At 39.2% G+C, this 19,567-nt stretch overlaps 1 protein-coding gene across 1 annotated transcript; it reads right to left on the minus strand.

The window, feature by feature from the left end:
* Positions 1-17,275: 17,275 nt before the first annotated feature.
* LOC140152134 (uncharacterized) lies at positions 17,276-17,761 on the minus strand. The gene has a single exon (XM_072174430.1). The coding sequence runs from the start codon at positions 17,759-17,761 to the stop codon at positions 17,276-17,278; it is 486 nt and encodes a 161-aa protein (XP_072030531.1).
* Positions 17,762-19,567: the final 1,806 nt, after the last annotated feature.

The raw sequence follows: 19,567 nt of genomic DNA on the forward strand, positions 1-19,567 counted from the left end.
TGCAGTTACTGTCCGTTTTCCTATACACAATACACAGTGCTCTCACCATTGACGTGTGACCTCAACAAATGATGTATGTTGGGAGAATGGACACTTGCCTAGTTAACATCACTGTGTGAAAAATAACCAGCCAATATTTTATTTATTCTCCAAAACTTCTAGCAAATATATGTCTCTAACATGACCTAAAATTACAGCTAGGTTAGATGTTCAGAAATGGTCGCACTTTTGTAAAATATGAGTGAGGGCAAGGCATAGCTAGCCAACTCCCCGTGTTAATTGAATGGAGATTTGACCGAAAATATTGGTATCGGACCGCTCACTTCTGAAGGATGCCACAAAAAACGGTAAAAGCTACATTTAAATTATTCTAAATAGGTTCTAGAAAATAAAGTTTTGTAACATGTCCTAAATTTTTAGCTAATTTAGATGTTTGGAGAGGGTCGTACTTTTGTGTTTTAGGAAGGATATGTAAACGACAGATAACACCAAAAATATGAAGAAAATTATTTCCAAACTGTGTTAAGTCAACAATCATTATGTTGCTCATTTTGAAGAATGCTGGTTAACAAAAGCAGGTCTTTGTGTTATTTCGTGAACAATGCACATACCATTGTTTCCTTTCGTTTCCTTTGTAATTTGTTACCCAACTGAAGCTGTAATGCTTTATTGCGATGTCGCACATTGAAACAGACACTTGTACACAACCAGAGAGAGATCTGATTTAATCAGTTGAGCTGTTTTCAATGAGTGTTATCTTGGTTTAATAGCTTTTAATGGGGTAAAAGTCCTGCAAAGGTCGTGGTGAATTATATTGTAGACATGACTGCATCATGCTATGATAGCACAGGTTAACTCTGGAATAGTTTGGTTGTCTCCATCGTGTCGTCTGACAGCGATCGGCTTTAAGCGTAAAACTCAGAGTAAAGTACGGCTTCTATACTGAAAGTTCTAAATCCTTTGAATTTGTATACGCTCTCCTTCTTTGAGCGAGGCTTATTGAGCAGTCTATTCAAAAGGTACATTGGCTGGAAGTCTATGGGGTAAGCACAGATTTTTGAGTTCAAGGTCTTGCAGGGGTCAAATAGGGTTGATTACTGAAAATCACTGTAATGAGTTCATATCATTATATACTGTATATTAAGTGCTGTGATCATCAGAATAATGTCAAAAGTCTCTAGCATTACGCGCAAATAGGTTTATAAGGTGACTGGAGTTTAAAACATGGGTAAAGAGGTCTGTTTTTGGTTTAAAAGAGGTATGGCTAATTTGAATGAAAATTAGTATATTATGATCCTGATATGATTCAAAATATATGATGGGAGGCTGGCATTTAAAGATCACTGCAGGCCAACCAAAGGTCAAAAAGGGGAGTAAAAATTGTCAAAGTGTGTCCAATTTAAATGAAAATTTGCATGTATGATGTTGATATGATCCAAAACATGATGGAGGTAATTTCAAAAGGTCAACTAAGGGTCAAATTAGATAGATTGTTATTAAAGCTTATGGAGTGCCTACATTTGCGCAAAAACATGGTGAAATAAATGAAACTGTTTTTTCACGAATTTGCACAAAGTCACTTTTTATTGTCAATAGATGTCAATTTAATGTCACGGCTGGACTTTGTGGTCTTACCAAACCGCAGCATATCTTGTTTACTCTGTTTTCAAACTTTATATCTACAGAGCTTTGTCCCGATAATTACTGCCAAAATGGAGGGACGTGTGTTGTTGACGGGAGGATTGGTATCTGTCTGTAAGTCAATCATATCGAGGTTGTCATGTCTCCTTAGCGTCCTCTTCCCTTCTTCCACCTCATATCCTTCCCCCTTTCATATATCGTGTCGTCGTCATCGTCGTTATTATATATCATTATAACCCCGGTCATTACCATCCTCTTCCTATCTTGCTCCTGCTCCTCGACTCTTTATTATCATTATCCTCCGCCTCATCATCATCCTCATTGTCATTCTCATCGGTACCATCACAGCCATTATTATCACCATTGTCATCATCATCGTCGTCGTCCTCGTCATTATCATCATCATCATCATCGTCATCATCATTATCATCACCGTTATCATCATCGTCGACATACCAGAAATTGTCGTTATCGTCGACGTGGTTGTTTTCCTCGTATCACAATACTTTATACGATATTGCCTTTGACATCAAAGCTATTATTTTATGACCGTTGTCTTTGTTTCCGTAGATGTGAAGATAGATATAGAGGAGTCATTTGCGGAAATAGCTTTTACCTGAACCACAACAACCACTAGAACGTGAGGGTAAAATTGCTGGGGCTATTAAAAATAAAGCCATATTATAACATTTGCTGAGGATGATGCCTCAATATTTTTAAAATTCTGTTTTTACACGATTGTTAATGTTATGTACTTTAGTAAACTAACATAACCTGCAAAAGTCAAGACTTGTGGTACCGTAGTTTTGTTAAAATCCGAGATTTTGAATAAAACCGTCTTAATAAAGACGGGTTTATTATTACGATTGACATATTAGTCGAACGCATACACGATGTGCATAACACAGTACGTACATGGCGTGCGGGCAGTCGTGACATCAAAAGAACCGACACGACTCACGTTCGAATGGGTTGTTAGCATTGCCGACATATGCGCTGGTATTTAATAGCGATTTTCTTTGTATTGCCTCGTCTGTTTGGGCCTCATTCGATCGAATGAGGTTTTTGTAGAATAACTCAATAACGATAGGTCGTAGATATAACAAACTATACTTTTTTAATCCTTGTGATCAAACGAAAAATTTGATATAGCTTTCAACAAGATCGAAGCATTTGGAGTTTTTTACCCCTATGTGGTGACCTTTCGTGACCTCTAGCAAAAACCGTACCTACAATTTGGAGTCCACTACCCCCTAGCCGTGATCTAGAGGGTCTATCCTAACACATCATGGTTGACATGGGTGTTGAACTCAATCTTAATTAAAGGCCCTTTCGTGATTTCACGGGAACATTAAAAAAAAAATGGAAATTTGTCAGAGTTGCTTAGAAATAAAGAATAAGTCTACAGAATTTCATTAAACCTCTTTTCCCCTGAATATGACAAATTAGTCAAAAAACAAGAAGTTTTGAAAGGTTTTCTACTTCAACTCATCGAGATTTTTTTTGCCACCAATCGACTAGGAAAAAACTTCCTAGTCCATCAGACTAAATTGATTTAGCATTTTGGTAGAAAACAAAATCAATTAAAGATCTGGGCTAACGTCAGATTCAAATATGAAAAAAACAGTTAAAATTGTGTATTTTGTTTAAAATAGTAGCTACAGATGTAATAAGTAGTAGAAACAATACGCAACGCGTGTTGGTACGTGGAGAGTGAGCTTCTTCGATCTCGAGTCGGACTTTTTGTACTGTCAGTATCAAAAGTCCAGAATCGCTAAAATGCTTTATTTTGTCTAAAATACACGGCTTTCGACCGAACCACTAGCAGGCTATGTTAGCACATCTATGCCAATTACAAAGGTACCAAAATCTGAATTTTGATGATTTTTACGATCGTCCGGATGAGCAAATCACTGAATGGGCCTTTAAGGCCCGTATGAGATTTAGCTCCTAGACTCTAATTAGATTCTAATATGTTGACAATAACATCGTTTTTGTCATAGGTTTGTCAACTGGTGGCATTTTTGGTATCAGTCTGGGCACGCTTGGAATTTTAGCAATAATTGGAATTGCCTTCCTTGTGTTCATTTGGCTCCGACGAAGGCGTCGTCAACAAACTGAACCAGTTCCTGCAAAAGCAATTTATGAATCCAATCAGGCACAAAGCTTTGGATATCAAAATCCAGGAAATTGGAGTCTGGTAAGCTATATATTTTTCCGATGAATATTTATATAATATTACTGAGTGGTGTCTATCTTATTTGTTTTGCCTGTTTGTCTGTCAGCTTCTGTCTGTCTGTCTGTGTGAGTGTGTATCTTGTTGCTGTCTGTCTGTTTATCTCTTGCTGTATGTTAATTTTTATTATGTAGTTTAAGTTAATCTCTGTATCGCGCCTTGAGCGCCATTGATTTGTGGAGATGTGCGCAATAGAAATTCACATCATTATTATTATTATTATTATGTTTGTCTCCTACTTCTCATTAAACTTTTCTTTATTTTTTATCAATATCTTAGGTACCAGGACCTTACACGTCCATGTATAGGTCGGGGTAAGTAAATATAAACCAGCTTTACAACCAGTCTACACAATGTTTTCTCCTTTTCGTTATTCTATTTTTCTTCATCTCTCCACCCTTCCCAGCAAATAAAACTATTATTCACAGTCGGTTTATAATAAATGATATAAAACGTTTTCATAACATTCAAAAAACATTTTTGAAAACTTACCACAAAATATTCTAACATAATGTTTTATTAAGTGTTGACGTAATTTTTGGCAAAGCATGTTTGCATGAATATTTTACAATAACATTTTAAAATGTTGTTGAAGTGTGTTGTCATACAAAACGTTTGAAAACGTTTTCATGATCTTTATAATACCCGGTATTTAATGTTGTTAAAGATTTTTGCCAAAACCGAAACTCAAAATAGAACTGTTTCAAACATTTTAAAAACGTTTTTTGTTTGCTGGGTTATTTTTATACTCTGTTTATCTTACTTCATATACCTTTTTATTTCTTCAAAACATCAAAAGCCAATAATGCAATGTTTGCCTAATTGTATAATTGCAGTATAAAGGTTATTGAATTTCTTGCATGCAACCTGCATGAAATGCACGTGGTAGAATAGACTCATAATATTTTGTTTATTGCTGTGTTTTGTTTCAGGGGAACGTTATATTAAAGAGCATTCAACAGCTGATCTACACGCCCCGGGCTACACGCATATGTCAGCGGCACAGCCTTGTTATATTTAAGAAATAAAGGGTAATGCATGATCCTTTACACGAAAATAATGTGTCCGAGGCAGTAAAAACGTAAATAATGGGTGAGGCGCAGCCCATTATTTAAACGTTTTTACTGCCGAACCCATTATTTAAACGTTTTTACTGCCGAGGACACATTATTTGCGTGTAAAGGATAATGCTGCACACTTTATTTCTATTCTATTACCACAAAATAGTGTGATTTAAAGAAAATATCAATTTTTTTGCCCAAATATTTCAAGTTGTTTACCTGTGGAGCGCATACGCGTAGTAGCGTGCACATTCCAATAACACAACCTAACATTCCATTCTCCCCTATAAGCAGGTATGCACATACAATAACACACCCCTGACATTCCATTCTCCCCTACATACGCAGGTGTGCTGTGCGCTCTGCTGTGCGCTGTGATGATAGAAGAACATAAAGTTCGTTGCCCTTGACACTTTATCGCTAATTAATGGTCTGTCACGTGACGCGTTTCAACAAATCACAGTGCGCGATTTTGAATAATGAGTCGTGGGGGTAATAGAATTCTCTATAATTTTGGTATAAATTGTATTCTGCCTTGGTTTATTATGTAGATTTTATCGCACGTACTGTTTTGTGCGTCGCGTTGAGCAGTGTTTTTGCTATATTAATGATACATTCATGGTACTTTATAGTATACTAGAGTACCTGTTGCTGTGACGGCACTGTAGCTGTACGTGAGAGCACCACCAGCATCCGATAGTGATGCTGTTTGACCCCCAATGACCCCATATGACCTGTGACCCTAGATAACCTTGGCTTGATCCCCTTTGACCTTTGATGACCTCAGTTTGATTTTATACATCCGTTTGAAATTTAGAAATCATTTTCAGCTATGAATGCTGGGAAGACATTGCAGTCCTCGCAGGGAGTGGTGAAATCTTCCTGTTCCTGTCATATTGAGAATTCGTTATACCATGTTCAAGCCCTCGTTTCAAGGATTCCACCCACCAAGTCTGTGCCCGATCGGACAAAGTTTGAAATTTGACCCTCTCCATAATGACCTTTGACCTTGGTTGACCTCAATTTCATTTCGGGCATATGTTCCCCTCGCATTAAGGATTCCACCCACCAAGTTTGAGCCCGATCGGACAAAGTTTGAAATTTGACCCCTCCGTAATGACCTTTGACCTCAGTTGACCTCGATTGTATTTTTGGGCATATATTCCCTCGTATCAAGGATTCCACCCACCAAGTTTGAGCCCGATCAGACAAAGTTTGAAATTTGAACCCTCCGTAATGACCTTTGACCTTGGTTGACCTCAATTTTATTTGGGGCATATATTGCCCTCGTATCAAGGATTCCACCCACCAAATTTGAGCCCGATCGGACAAAGTTTGAAATTTGACCCCTCCGTAATGACCTTTGACCTCGGTTGACCTCAATTTTATTTCGGGCATATATTCGCCTCGTATCAAGGATTCCACCCACCATGTTTGGGCCCGATCGGACAAAGTTTGAAATTTTGACCTTTTACCTTGACCTCCGATGACCTTTCAAACTACCCCATAAACGTGGAATGCCCGATACCTATCTATATCCGAAATATCGGAGCGATGCGGCGAAGCGCGGCGAAACGCATAGCCGGACAGACGGACGGACAGACAGACAGAGCTCATTATTTTATTAGTATAGATGTATTTTATCTTGAAAAGCGCTCTTAGTATTTAAAGCGCTATATTAAACGTTGTTTTATTATGATTAATAGTAGTAGTTGTAATAGTAGTAGTACAGATCAAGTATCCCAAAAGTCGCAATACCATTTTGAACCGTCTTCTTTCACAAGGATTAACCGAGTGTAAATCAAAATACATAATCAGAAAGAGTAAATTCATGCAATTATTTAGATACCAAACGTAATACTTTTTTCTTCTCTATTGCAACATAAAAGACCAATCAAGAGTACATCTCAAATGCAACAAATCAATACTAGCAAAATTGAATTTTAAACTTCTCTCTTCACTTTCTTTACTTGTAAAAATCGACGAAAATCATTATCTTTATTCTGTTATGATATCATGATATAGTTGATGATAAATTGAAAATAATCAAACCATTTATATCCAAACTAACAATGGGTATATTAAGTCGGCCCCTGGTCAATTTTGTTTCATTTCGTGTTTAGAAAATATATATCATAAGCTTTAAAATGGTATATCACACCTCACCTCACCTAGGCTGTTTCATCCTCTGTAGCATGAAGCCCTCTTCAAGAATCTTCCATTTCTGTCTGTCTTGCGCATCCCTTGCCCAAGTGATGCCTCTATATGCTGTTAGGTCGTCTCGCCATCTTCGTCTTTGCCTTCCTCTTCTACGCTTTCCTGTTCTTGGTTGCCACTCGGTGACTCTTTTTGTCCATCTGTTGTCGTATGTCAAATGGTATATCATTTGTCTTCAAATGATATCCAGAAGGGGTTATGGTTTGTTGAACTTTGCTCCTTCAACAAAATGGTACCTTATTTCGGTTCTACGTGTGTTTCTTTTTCCACATTGCTGGTAATAAATATCAAACAGTCATAATTGGCGGCCATTTCAAATCATCCCCAAGTCAACGAGGTTTAGGAATGTCCTCTCATTGTTAATTGCAAACAAAGACTAGAGCTATTTAAAAAATCCTATAGACATAGGTAGAAGCTTATTATCCTCTTCAACAATTGGATTATTGATTGTTTTGTTTATTACTCAGAAAATCAAAATTGAAAAAGATAAACATGTATTAATGACTTAGGCAGTTTGGTTATGAATGATAATTACAATATGAGAACTATTTAATATTGCAATTGAATTGAATGGAGATTAGATGTTGAGATACTTGGGATCAGAAAATGTGTTGTAAAATTATTGTATTGTTTTGGTGTAATATGCCCAAAATTTACGTTGAAGATGGTATCGAAACTTTTGGGACACCCTGTATATACCCTAGCTTTACTTTTTGCACATAGGGTCCACAACCTGTAAGTTCCCCCATAATAGTGTTTAAATAAGTCGGAAAAAATTTACAAAATGTAAAAATGTAAAAAGATATGTATAACCCCATTTGTTTTACCCCTGTGGACCAATTTATAGCGTGACACATCATTGCGTTCAGTAACAATGGTTAATTGTGTAAGAAAAGAGGCCTTTTTAAAAGTGGTACCTGAGTCCATAGCAGTCCGGTTTATACACATGAATAGGCCTGGTGACCGTATTGTTTGGGAGTTGACTCCTATAGACGAATCTCACGAGTGATGGTCAGAATTTAGTCGGCCATGACTGGGTCCTCGGCGCACCAATTGACTGTGACTACCCAATTGGGTGGATTAAAAAGCCGCTTAAAAATCGATGTTATGTTGTATTGTGTTGTAAACCTTTATCATTCTATTGTACACGGGTGATGAAATGCAGTTTTAAATCCCCGCCAAGGACGCATCATTTCATATTTTAGGTGGAAAATATCCGACGGGGACCCAGCTGTGGCTGCCAGTGAGGTGTAGGAATGCGTGAAATGAGATTCGTCTATAGACTCAGATGCAATTTTTAACACTGTTTAAAACGGTCTCTTTTTTACATAATGAACCATTGTGACTGAACGCTACAAATAAGCGCTACACATATCTTTTTACACGTTTGTATTTCGTCAAATATTTTTCGACTTATTTTAAAAAGTATTTAGGGGGGAGTTGTGGACCCTATAGTAGTAAACATTGTACAATAATTATGTAATTAGAAATGGTTTGAAACTGTGTATAGTATTTAAAAGAATATTTTGAAGCTTTTTACTGTCAGTACCGCCAACATTGTGGGGGAATTGGGGATGCCCACATGTTTGATATCAAATCAGTTGAAAAGCGTCAAAAGATGTGGTGTATATATTCTGGAATATTTTGAGATTTCATGATTTTCCCGCCACTAATAGTTTGTCAAACTTACCCATTTCAGGCTGTACAAAATTTATATTTGTACCTTTTTGGCATGTAGGCTTAAGTACGTGTGCAAAAAGGAATCATGTTTGATAAGAACTAAGTGAAACATTTGGAGAATTGTTTTTATTTTTCTACTTTAAAAAGATGTCGTGAAATTTATTTTAAAAAACACGCCATCGGTATCCTTCCTGCAACTGGTGTTCTGTGTGGGTCACTTTGTATTGTTTAAATAAACTTTCATAGTACAAGTATATACTACACTTTGTGCATTTTATTGTGTGATTTGTGTCAGCACTAGTAACAAAAATACCCCGGGCAAAAATATTTTGGTGTGACCCGTTCCTATAAAAAAAAAAAAGGATTAAGTCGCACTTTTACCAAAGCTTATAAATAAATAAGAATTGTCCGGGGATTGTCCGGCCCTTGAAAGTAGCCACCCGGGGAGGGGTGGGGGACTTGCATATGAAGTGACGTACGTGTATCCACCTTTAAAGGGGACTAACGGCACTCAGTACAAACTGCCTATACCGATTTTAAGGAGTCACAAATTGACCACTCTGTAACCGTCACAGGTTAGGTCTTACAACCTGCCTCGTGACCATAGAACCCTATATAGATAGGCTCTGTGGAATTTTGAAGCCATGGATATTTTTTATAATTTAGGGCTGTGCACTGTGATTCAGGAGCCACGAATACAAGCGGTGGATTCTGATTGACCTCATTTGACCAAATCGGGCAAAGCTTAACATTTCACCCCATTTGACCTTTGACCTCTGATGACTTCAAGTTGATTTTTTTCATGATCCTCGCATATGAAGGGTTATTTGTACTAGTTTTAAGCCCAATTGGCCACTGATTTCAAAATTTGACCACTCACAACCCCCACGAACCCTCTCCCCGAGGGCCCGAACTGACCATGCTTCCCACCCGCACAGCCCTTGCGCACACCCCCTGTCTACGTGTATAACATAAGCTCGATACGTCAAAGCGTGAAGAAAGGAATGGCCGGGAAGATTGAAAAAAAAAAAAAAAGGGTACTAGAAACCACAGTTGTGTTTGAGCACCATGTGGAAGCCCTTGTTTTAAGCTTTCATTTGATATACATGTAATGCTCATAACACCAGACTGGCTCACACTCTCTCTAATACCCTACCAAGCCTTTTTATGCTAATTAACTAATTTGACCTTTGACCTCTGGAGTCGAGTATCTAAGGTTCATGGGTCATCATTGTACCAAGTATGAATCCTGTGGGTGTTGTAATTCTTGAGCTAGAGCTGTTTGAAATTTTACATATATTTCCCCTGTGGCCCATGACCTTTGACCTCTGGGGTCGAGGGTACCCTAGGATGTTTCTAGGGGTCATGGGCCATCATTGTACCAAGTATGGGCCCCGAGGCTACTTTAGTTCCTGAGCTAGAGAAGGAGACTGATCTTGAGAAGGAGAAGGAGAAGCCGAAGACTAAACACAACAAATACAATATCTATGCCCCGTTGCACGGGCATAGATAACTAGAAACCACAGTTGTGCTTGAGCAAACACGAATATCTATGCCCGTGACCACACCTAACCCCCCTTCCGCTATTCACAAACGAAAACTTGGTGAGCACCATGTGAAAGCCCTTGTTTTAAGCTTTCATTTGATATACATGTAATGCTCATAACACCAGACTGGCTCACACTCTCTCTAATACCCTACCAAGCCTTTTTATGCTAATTAACTAATTTGCATATAAATCAAAACAGAAGCGTCCAATGAAAACATAAAGCGTCTAAATGTTGTTGCTAATGAAATTTTCCACATTTTGGTACCAATGACGACACACTTCGGACAATATTTGTGCATTTTATGCTAATTAGCTAATTTGCATATAACTCAAAACAGAAGCGTCCAATGAAAAAATAAATCGCCTACGGGTTGTTGTTCATGAAATTTGCCACATTTTGGTACCAATGACGATACACTTCGGACAATATTTGAGCATTTTTATGCTAATTAACTAATTTGCATAACTCAAAACAGAAGCGTCCAATGAAAAAATAAATCGCATACGAGTCGTTGCTCATGAAATTGGTCACATTTTGGTACCAATCACGATACACTTTGGACAAGATTTAAGGAATTTTATGCTAATTAGCTCAATTTTACACATATTGCTCCCCCTGTAGCTCTTGATCTTTAACCTCTGGAGTCGAGGCTACCACAGGAGTATCTAAGGGTCATGGGTCATCATTGTACCAAGTATGAATCCTGTGGGTGCTGTAATTCATGAGCTAGAGCTGTTTGAAATTTTACACATATTGCCCCCTCTAGCCCATGACCTTTGACCTCTGGGGTCGAGGGTACCCTAGGATGTTTCTAGGGGTCATGGGCCATCATTGTACCAAGTATGAACCCTGAGGCTACTTTAGTTCCTGAGCTAGAGGAGAGCAAGGGACTGATTTTGAGAAGGAGCAGAAGGAGGAGAAGGAGAAGCGGAAGACTAAACACAACAAATACAATATATATGTCAAGTTGCACGGGCATAGATAAGGAGAATCCGAAGACTAAACAGAACAAATACAATATCTAAGCCCAAGTTGCACGGGCATAGATAAGAAACCACAGTTGTGTTTGACCAAACACGAATATCTATGCCCGTGTTTTCCGCCCTAACAAACCCTAACCCACCATGACACTAATTAGTCAACCATAGCACCTTTCACCACCTAAACCTACCCTGATACTTCTTAAACCACCATGACACCCCCGATCCACCAATTAGCTAATTTGCATATAACTCAAAACAGAAGCGCCCAATTAAAAAAAATCGCCTAAGAGTTGTTGCTCATGAAATTTGCCACATTTTGGTATCAATGACGACACACTTCGAACAATATTTGAGCATTTTTATGCTAATTAGCTAATTTGCATATAACTCAAAACAGAAGCGTCCAATGAAAAAATAAATCGCCTATGGGTTGTTGCTCATGAAATTTGCCACATTTTGGTACCAATGACGATACACTTCGGACAACATTTGAGCATTTTTATGCTAATTAGCTGAATTTTACACATATTGCCAGGCGGCGGATGACATGATCGAGCCGGAAACTTGTGAAACCGCCCGGCCGTATGGCATTTTCCAATATAGTCGGTTAGTTTTGTGGGGTTCATTATCGAACCCCAACGGTTTTAGCTTGTATTTATATTATTTATCAACATAGGCCTATTTGTTTGTGATATTTCAAGCGTTTTAAAATTTCAAAATAATCCCATTCAATTACACGGTTGACGATGAAAATTTACTGAATTTAGAGAATGCAATGCGGCCACCACCTGCATATTGCTCCATGTAGCCCATGACTTTTGACCTCTGGAGTCGAGGCTCTCACGGGAATATCTAAGGGTCATGGGTCATCATTGTTCCAAGTATGAACCCTGTGGGTGCTGTAGTTCTTGAGCTAGAGCTGTTTTAAATTTTACACATATTGCCCCCTGTAGCCCATGACCTTTGACCTCTGGGGTCGGGGTACCCTAGGATGTTTCTAGGGGTCATGGGCCATCATTGTACCAAGTATGGGCCCCGAGGCTACTTTAGTTCTTGAGCTAGAGGAGAGCAAAGGACTGATCTTGAGAAGAAGGAGAAGGAGGAGAAGGAGAAGTCGAAGACTAAACACAACAAATACAATATCTATGCCCGTTGCACGGGCATAGATAAGAAGGAGAAGCCGAAGACTAAACACAACAATACAATATCTATGCCCCGTTGCACGGGCATAGATAAGGAGAATCCGAAGACTAAACACAACAAAATACAATATATATGCCCCATTGCACGGGCATAGATAATTACAATATATTTGATACCAAGAGGTATTCACCATTATTGCACCATCAGTTGAATCTTGGGTTGAAACTACATTCCATTGTACATGTAGCATTTACCACATATTGGAAACTATAGTGCTAATCCATAAAAGACTTACTTAAGATTAAATATGATTTAACATTATTTCAACATTAAATTATGGGAAAGTATCAAAATTAACATTAACATTCCCCCTTATACAATGACGGGGGAGGGGTGGTACATGTGCGCACGTACCCATAAACTCAGCTCGATATGTCAAAGCATGGCGATACGCCACAGCACATAGGCGGACATATAAGATGAAATGTGATTACCATAATATTTCTATAATGGTAGATATTAATGTGAGCTTGTATTAAATTTTCAGCGAAAAAGATTGGTTGAATAATCGAGTCGTAGGTTGGAAAGTTGATTTCAAAACGGCTTCATGTCGTAATCGTGCTTGACCATTGGTGATGATCAGTGTCACTAGGAAAATTAGCAGTCCACTCTATCCATCGATTAATAATCGTCAGAATCGTCCAGTTGACTCCAGTGATATTTATTCATTCATACAAATACTGCACTGCATTGTCTTGCAAAATATTGAAGTCAATATAAAGAGTAATATCACCTCATTTGACTGAACTTACAAACAGTGTAAACAAGATTATTGTTGTACGAGACACTGAATTAGAAATAACATTGCAAATGGTACGAATATAAGTGAGCATGTTGTGATGGTGTAGTGGCTAAACTGTACATATATCGTTATGAATACGGCAGACGGCCGAATCCGGATTCGGCTTTTGGTAAATTCATTTACACATGCATTACATTTGAATTCGAGAACAAGGGATCGATGATATACCTATAGAGGGCAGCATATCGATTTTTTTAACGGTTGCCGTCGGTGACCGTACTGTGATGCACCGTCAACTAACCCTGTATGCCGCCCGCTTTTGATTACTTATTATGCTGTTATCATCTGGTCTCCGTTAAAAAATTGATATGCTGCCCTCTATCATGTACATCATTGATCCCTTGTTCTGTAATTCAAATGTAATGCATTCGTAAAATAAATTTACCAAAAGACGAATCCGGATTCGGCCGTCTGCCGTATTCATAACGATATGATCTCGTACACAATTCCAGACTGTTTAATGGGTTCTGTCTTGTCTTTAGGGGCTACTAAAGCACTCCTAAGCGTATTTTGATGTTTGAAGCTGATAGATACTCCTGCAGTCCAAAACGCTCGGCGTAGCTTCTCAGAAAGGCCTTCTATTTAAGGCAAGGTGACAAAACCTTTATTGGCCGTCTCCGAGTCTGGGTTCAGATAAGAACTGTCTTTCCCTTTGGGCTGGCCGCGGGAAAATGTCCAGTCTTTATAGCCACAGTTTTAAGAGCGTTTTTCACATGCGCGATCTCATCCTCCTTATCTACCGGGTCTGTGACAACCGTTTCTGCGCGATGAAATAGCGTTCTTACTACACTGTGTTTTTGTTCAAGTGGGTGGTGACAGGAGAAATTCAGGTATTGCTCTGTGTGTGTCGGTTTTCTGTACACTTTGACTTTAAGAGTTCCGTCCTGTTGACGACAGACCAGAGTGTCGAGGAAGGGAAGTGTACCGGCTTCTTCTTCCTCACGCGTAAACTTGACGTTGGGATCAATGTTATTAATATGATCAGTGAATTCTTCGATGCGTGCAGTTTTTATGACCACGAAGGTATCATCCACATATCTTTTCCAAACACGCGGTGGGTGGGGCTGATGTTAATGCCTGACTCTCAAAGTATTCCATGTACGCGTCTGCAGAAAGTGGACTACACGAACTGCCCATCGCACATCCATATCGTTGAAGGTAGAAGGTCTCCGGAACACACAATAAGAAATGTCAAGACAAAAACTCAAACAATCCAGCACTTGCTCAGGCTCAAGATTTTATGTATCACCTTTCTTCCAGCTCGAATCACTCTTCAACAGCTTACCGACAACTTCAAGTGTTTTGTCTACGGGGATGGAGGTAAACAGAGCAGATACATCAAATGACACAAGAGACTCATCTGATTGCAATTTCAAATCGCGAATGTCCTCCACGAAGGATTGTGTGTTGGTAATGTGATGTTCGGTGTTGCCAATAAGAGGAGATATAATCCCTGACACAAACCGCGCAAGTTCGTAGGTGACCGATCCGATGCTTGCTATTATCGGTCTAAGCGGGCACCGGCTTTATGGATTTGTATCAACCCATAAAATTTAATTTCGGTACATCACAGACAGTAGGATATAATTTCCAATAAGTTCTTGAGTCAATGGCACCTTTATCATTCAGATCTTTCAGTAATTTGATAAGTTTAGTCTGATATTTCTGCGTAGGATCTTTCTTAAGCCGTTCGTAAACATTCGGATCCTGAAGAGGTGCGTTAACTTTCTCTTCATAAACAGCAGAGTCAATAACACAAGTGGCCCTGCCGTTGTCACCGTGCACAATAATGATCTCAGTGTCTTTTTTAAGCTTATCAAGAGCAAGTCTTTCTTCTTTAGTGATGTTACTGGTCAGGGGTTTTGTAGTCTTGATTACATTGACTACTCGAGCACGAAGTTCGGCTGCTTTATCCCGGGTATGTCTTTACACGCTGTTTCAGTAGCAACCACGATATCTTTGACAGGGAATTTTTTACTACTTACAGAGTAATTTAATCCTCATTGTAACAGCGAAACTGCCGCTCCAGTCAGTGAACGCGAAGACAAATTCACTAACCACTTATCGCGAGCACCACCATCCGATGTTCACCTTTTTCAGCCAAATTATCAGCGTTTTCCTTCTCCGAAACCAACTGTTGATGCTTGAATTTGACGTGTTTTCAGCTCCTGATTTTCGCGACCTTCGACCTTGTTGATGAACTCGGTCACTTTCTTGCGCTGATTGTGATGCTAGTTATATCGGCCAGGAAGCTCGAGAAAAGGATCAGTAAACACAAATCCACCGCTGGCAGTTGCAAATCAGCTGTTAGGGAGCACGTCGTAAGATCAAAAGGACACCAGATTGACTAGGAAAATGCAAAAGCAAAAAGCAAAAGGGGTATTCCCGTAGAGTTCTGGAAGCAATACACATAAGGACTCAGAAACCAAGACTGAATCGTGACGAATGTCTAGAAATAGATCCTATCTGGGTAAACTTGTTGATGCCCAGGGGCCATCATACATCGTAACATCCTATGACGTCATCCTGCCAATCATATGACCTCATCAGTGAGAGATATCCTGAATGTAGCCAAGAAAAGAGCCGTTTGCTGAAGACTGCCCCTTGTCAACAGAAACAAGCAGATCTCGCCTATCTGCTGATTTTGTAAGTTTTGGTGGCTCTGAAAAGAGCCGTTTGCTGAAGACTGCCCCTTGTCTACAGAAAACAAGCAGACCTCGTCTATCTGCTAAATTAAAGTTTGTTTGCTCTGAGAAAGAGCTGTTCAATGAAGACTGCCCCTTGTCAACAGAGAACTAGTAGACTGCATATACTGTAGTAGAAGTATACGGCTTACCAGGAACCGTTTGGCCACTCATAGACCGATTGATTGATTGATTGTATGCACGATGAGCGTTTATATCACTTAATTGCGGACGTGGTACAGATTAGCGGCTCTGTGATTGGTTGTTTGACAATAGAGAGCGTCACATACGATGTGATAAAGATTAGCGGCTCTGTGATTGGTTGTTTGAAAATAGAGAGCGCCACATACGACTGATGTCTTTGCCGTCATTTCTATTGATAGTAGAAGTTTCATTAACTCTGATTTCCAACGCTTCACGGGTCAACCTCATCCCCAAGTGAGAAACTTGTGCCAGTTTTGTTGTTTCGTCCCACAGAGGTTCATGGCCTTCTTTGCAAGCATGTTCAGCTAATGCCGAGCCTTCTTCTTTCTTTTGTCTTGTGGCTCTTCGGTGTTTAGATATTCTGTCCTTCAGTGGTCGTTTGGTTTGGCCTATGTATTGCTCACCACAACTGCAAGGTATAGAGTACACACATGGTGCACGATCCTTGGGCAGAGGATCTTTTGGGTGGCTTAGGATGTCTCTTAATTTGGCCGACCTAGAGTAGAATGTTTTGACCCCTGCACGGTTAAGAAACCGACAGATTTTGTCTGATACACCTTTGATATATGGCATGAAGGTAACGCCTTTGTGTTCATCGTCCACCAATTCTTCTGATCGTTCTCCTGTCTGTTTCTTGATTGCTTTGTGTATGAGGTTTGAGGGATAGCCATTCTTGTTCAACGCTTTTTCAATGTGTTTGAGTTCGTCTTTTTGATGTTCTTCATCACACAGAGTCAGTGCTCTGTGAACCAGTGTATTGACAACACTTTTCTTGGCAGACATATGGTGGCTAGAGTTAAAATGAAGATATTGATCAGTATGAGTGGGTTTTCGGTATATGGCGAAACTCAAGCTAGTGTCAGATCTCTGCACTTTGACATCCAGGAAAGGAAAGGTATGCCACCTGCCTCCTCAATCTCCATGGTGAACTGGATACACTTGTGTTGATTGTTGAGATGACTTAGGAATTTGACCAGTTCGTCTTTGCCATGTCGCCAGACGACGAATGTGTCATCAACAAATCTGAACCTGAACGGGTTTCAAAGGATACGTATCTAGTGCTTTGGTTTCAAAGTGTTCCATGAAGATATTCGATGTTATTGGGGAGAGGGGTGAACCCATTGCCTGACCCTCTTTTTCTTCATAGAATTTCCCTTGCCATTTGAAGTACGTAGATGTGAGGCATAACTTCATAAGTTCTACGATCTCATCACTTGTCATGCGTGTTCTGTTTTTAAGTGTATCATCACCACGCAAGATATCTCCTATAATCTTACTAGCATCATCAATTGGTACATTAGTGAATAATGATACCACATCAAAACTGACCAATAGGTCACCTGGTTCTATGGGTATTTGCCCTGCCTTTTCAACAAAATGTTGCGAGTTCTTGATGTAGGAAGTACCTTTCTCTGATAAGGGTGTCAATATATCCGCTAGGTGTTTCGCTAAATTGTAGCATGGTGAATTGATTGAGCTGACAATAGGTCTAAGTGGCATGTTTTCTTTGTGAATCTTCGGTAGACCATATATACGTGGAGACACAGTATGCTTAGGTGTTAAATGTGATGCCTTTTTCTTATCAACCTTGTTATGTTCCTTCAATTCAGAGATGGCCTTACCTATCTTGCGTTCAAGAGATAGGGTGGATCTTTCTTCATGACCTGATAAGTATCGCCTTCAGACAATAAGTTGTTCATTTCTCTTGGTACTTATCTTTATCCATAACAACGGTAGACCGCCCCTTTAAAGCAACTTTTCTAGGCATTGTTGACATGGTGCCTTCGCGAAAGAAAGTTTTCTAATATAAAGACCTAACTTTTGAGATGGTTTGTATGTTTGAAGGTGCAAAATTAACAATAAGGCGCCCGATTATACCGCCGCGTTCTAGCAAGTCATCATCACGACACTTGTAAACAAACCGTGCTCGATAATATCGAATGATAGAATTCGCCATCTTCGTCGTGTGAAAAAAAAAAATTGAAGAATATGCTAGAATAGAAGGCTGACACTGCGCCAAAACACGTATGTAACTATGTAAGTGTATAATTATTTAATGGTAAATGAACTACCAATAAATGTTCCTGTCAGTGCTGCAGTGCAAAACTTCTCATGCAATTCCATCCTTAACATTACATTCAAATAATAATTACATTATAAATTGGAACTGACACCAATTTTTTTCAGGAATATCTTGTTTGCAATGAGCCGGGGGGCAGAGTTTTGGATCCTCTGGAGGCGGAGAATTTGATCAGAAGTGATACCAGTCAAAGCGGAATTACAGAAATCAAGGCGAGACGTGATAAGAGAGGTAACAAGACACGACGTCGCTCTCTCAGACAAATATAAACGGATTGTGCCAAGTTGTCTCAAGGATAAAAATACTTTTTATGATATTTTTCAGTACATATCCACGAAAAAAGCTTATTCCCAAAATTTCAGTTGATTCCGATTGTGCGTTTCCGAGTTATGCATGATTATGTGTATTACACTGCTCCATAGACAATGCGTTGTAATTTCGTTCTGGTATACCAGAACGAAATTCAAATTTCACGATATTTTTGCTAAACGAATTAATCTGCAAGAAATATTTTGTACATAAACATTATGTAGCCAGAGGTTTCCAGTGGTATAAAAATCTCAACTTTTTTGAGAAAAGTGGGGGATGAGGCTGTGGATCACGAAATGCCCTTTTAATATTAACAGATTGAAACCTCTCAGTAACGTATGAAGTGAACCAATTAAGTACAACTCCTTGGACACCGAAAATGGTCGCCAGCCGCTCAATGAGAATAGAATGGTCAAGCGTATCGAACGCGGCGCTGAGGTCGAGGTCCACGAGAGAAACTTTTTCACATCAGTGTTGTCAAGAAGGCCGTCCAAGACACTCAGCACCGCGGTATGGCCTTTTCTATACGCAGATTGGTGAACTTCAATAAGGTCGTTATCAAAGAGGTGTTTTTGGAGCTGTTTAAGGACGACCTTTTCAAGAACTTTAGAAACAAAAGGTAAGTTAGAAACTGGCCGAAAGCTCTTAAAACAGTTATTATCAAGACCAGACTTTTTAAGGATGGGCACAACAATAGCACGCTTAAACTGAATAGGAACAATAACACTCATAAGTGACTTATTGATAATATAAGTGATCAAAGGTACAAAATCAACAAAGCACTGTTTCACAAGATATGTTGGAAGTGGGTCTAATAAGCAACCCTTCGTAGGCATACTATGGACCAGCTCAGAAATCTCCTCTTCGGTGACAGGATCAAAATGATCAAAAACAGGACCTTCAAAGGCAGTAAAAGA

The sequence above is a fragment of the Amphiura filiformis genome, chromosome 5 (genome assembly GCF_039555335.1).
Source record: "Amphiura filiformis chromosome 5, Afil_fr2py, whole genome shotgun sequence".
Taxonomy (NCBI): domain Eukaryota; kingdom Metazoa; phylum Echinodermata; class Ophiuroidea; order Amphilepidida; family Amphiuridae; genus Amphiura; species Amphiura filiformis.

Excerpts from the sequence above, each read along its gene's own strand:
- LOC140152134 (XM_072174430.1), bottom strand. The coding sequence starts at position 17,761 with ATGCCACTTAGACCTATTGTCAGCTCAATCAATTCACCATGCTACAAT.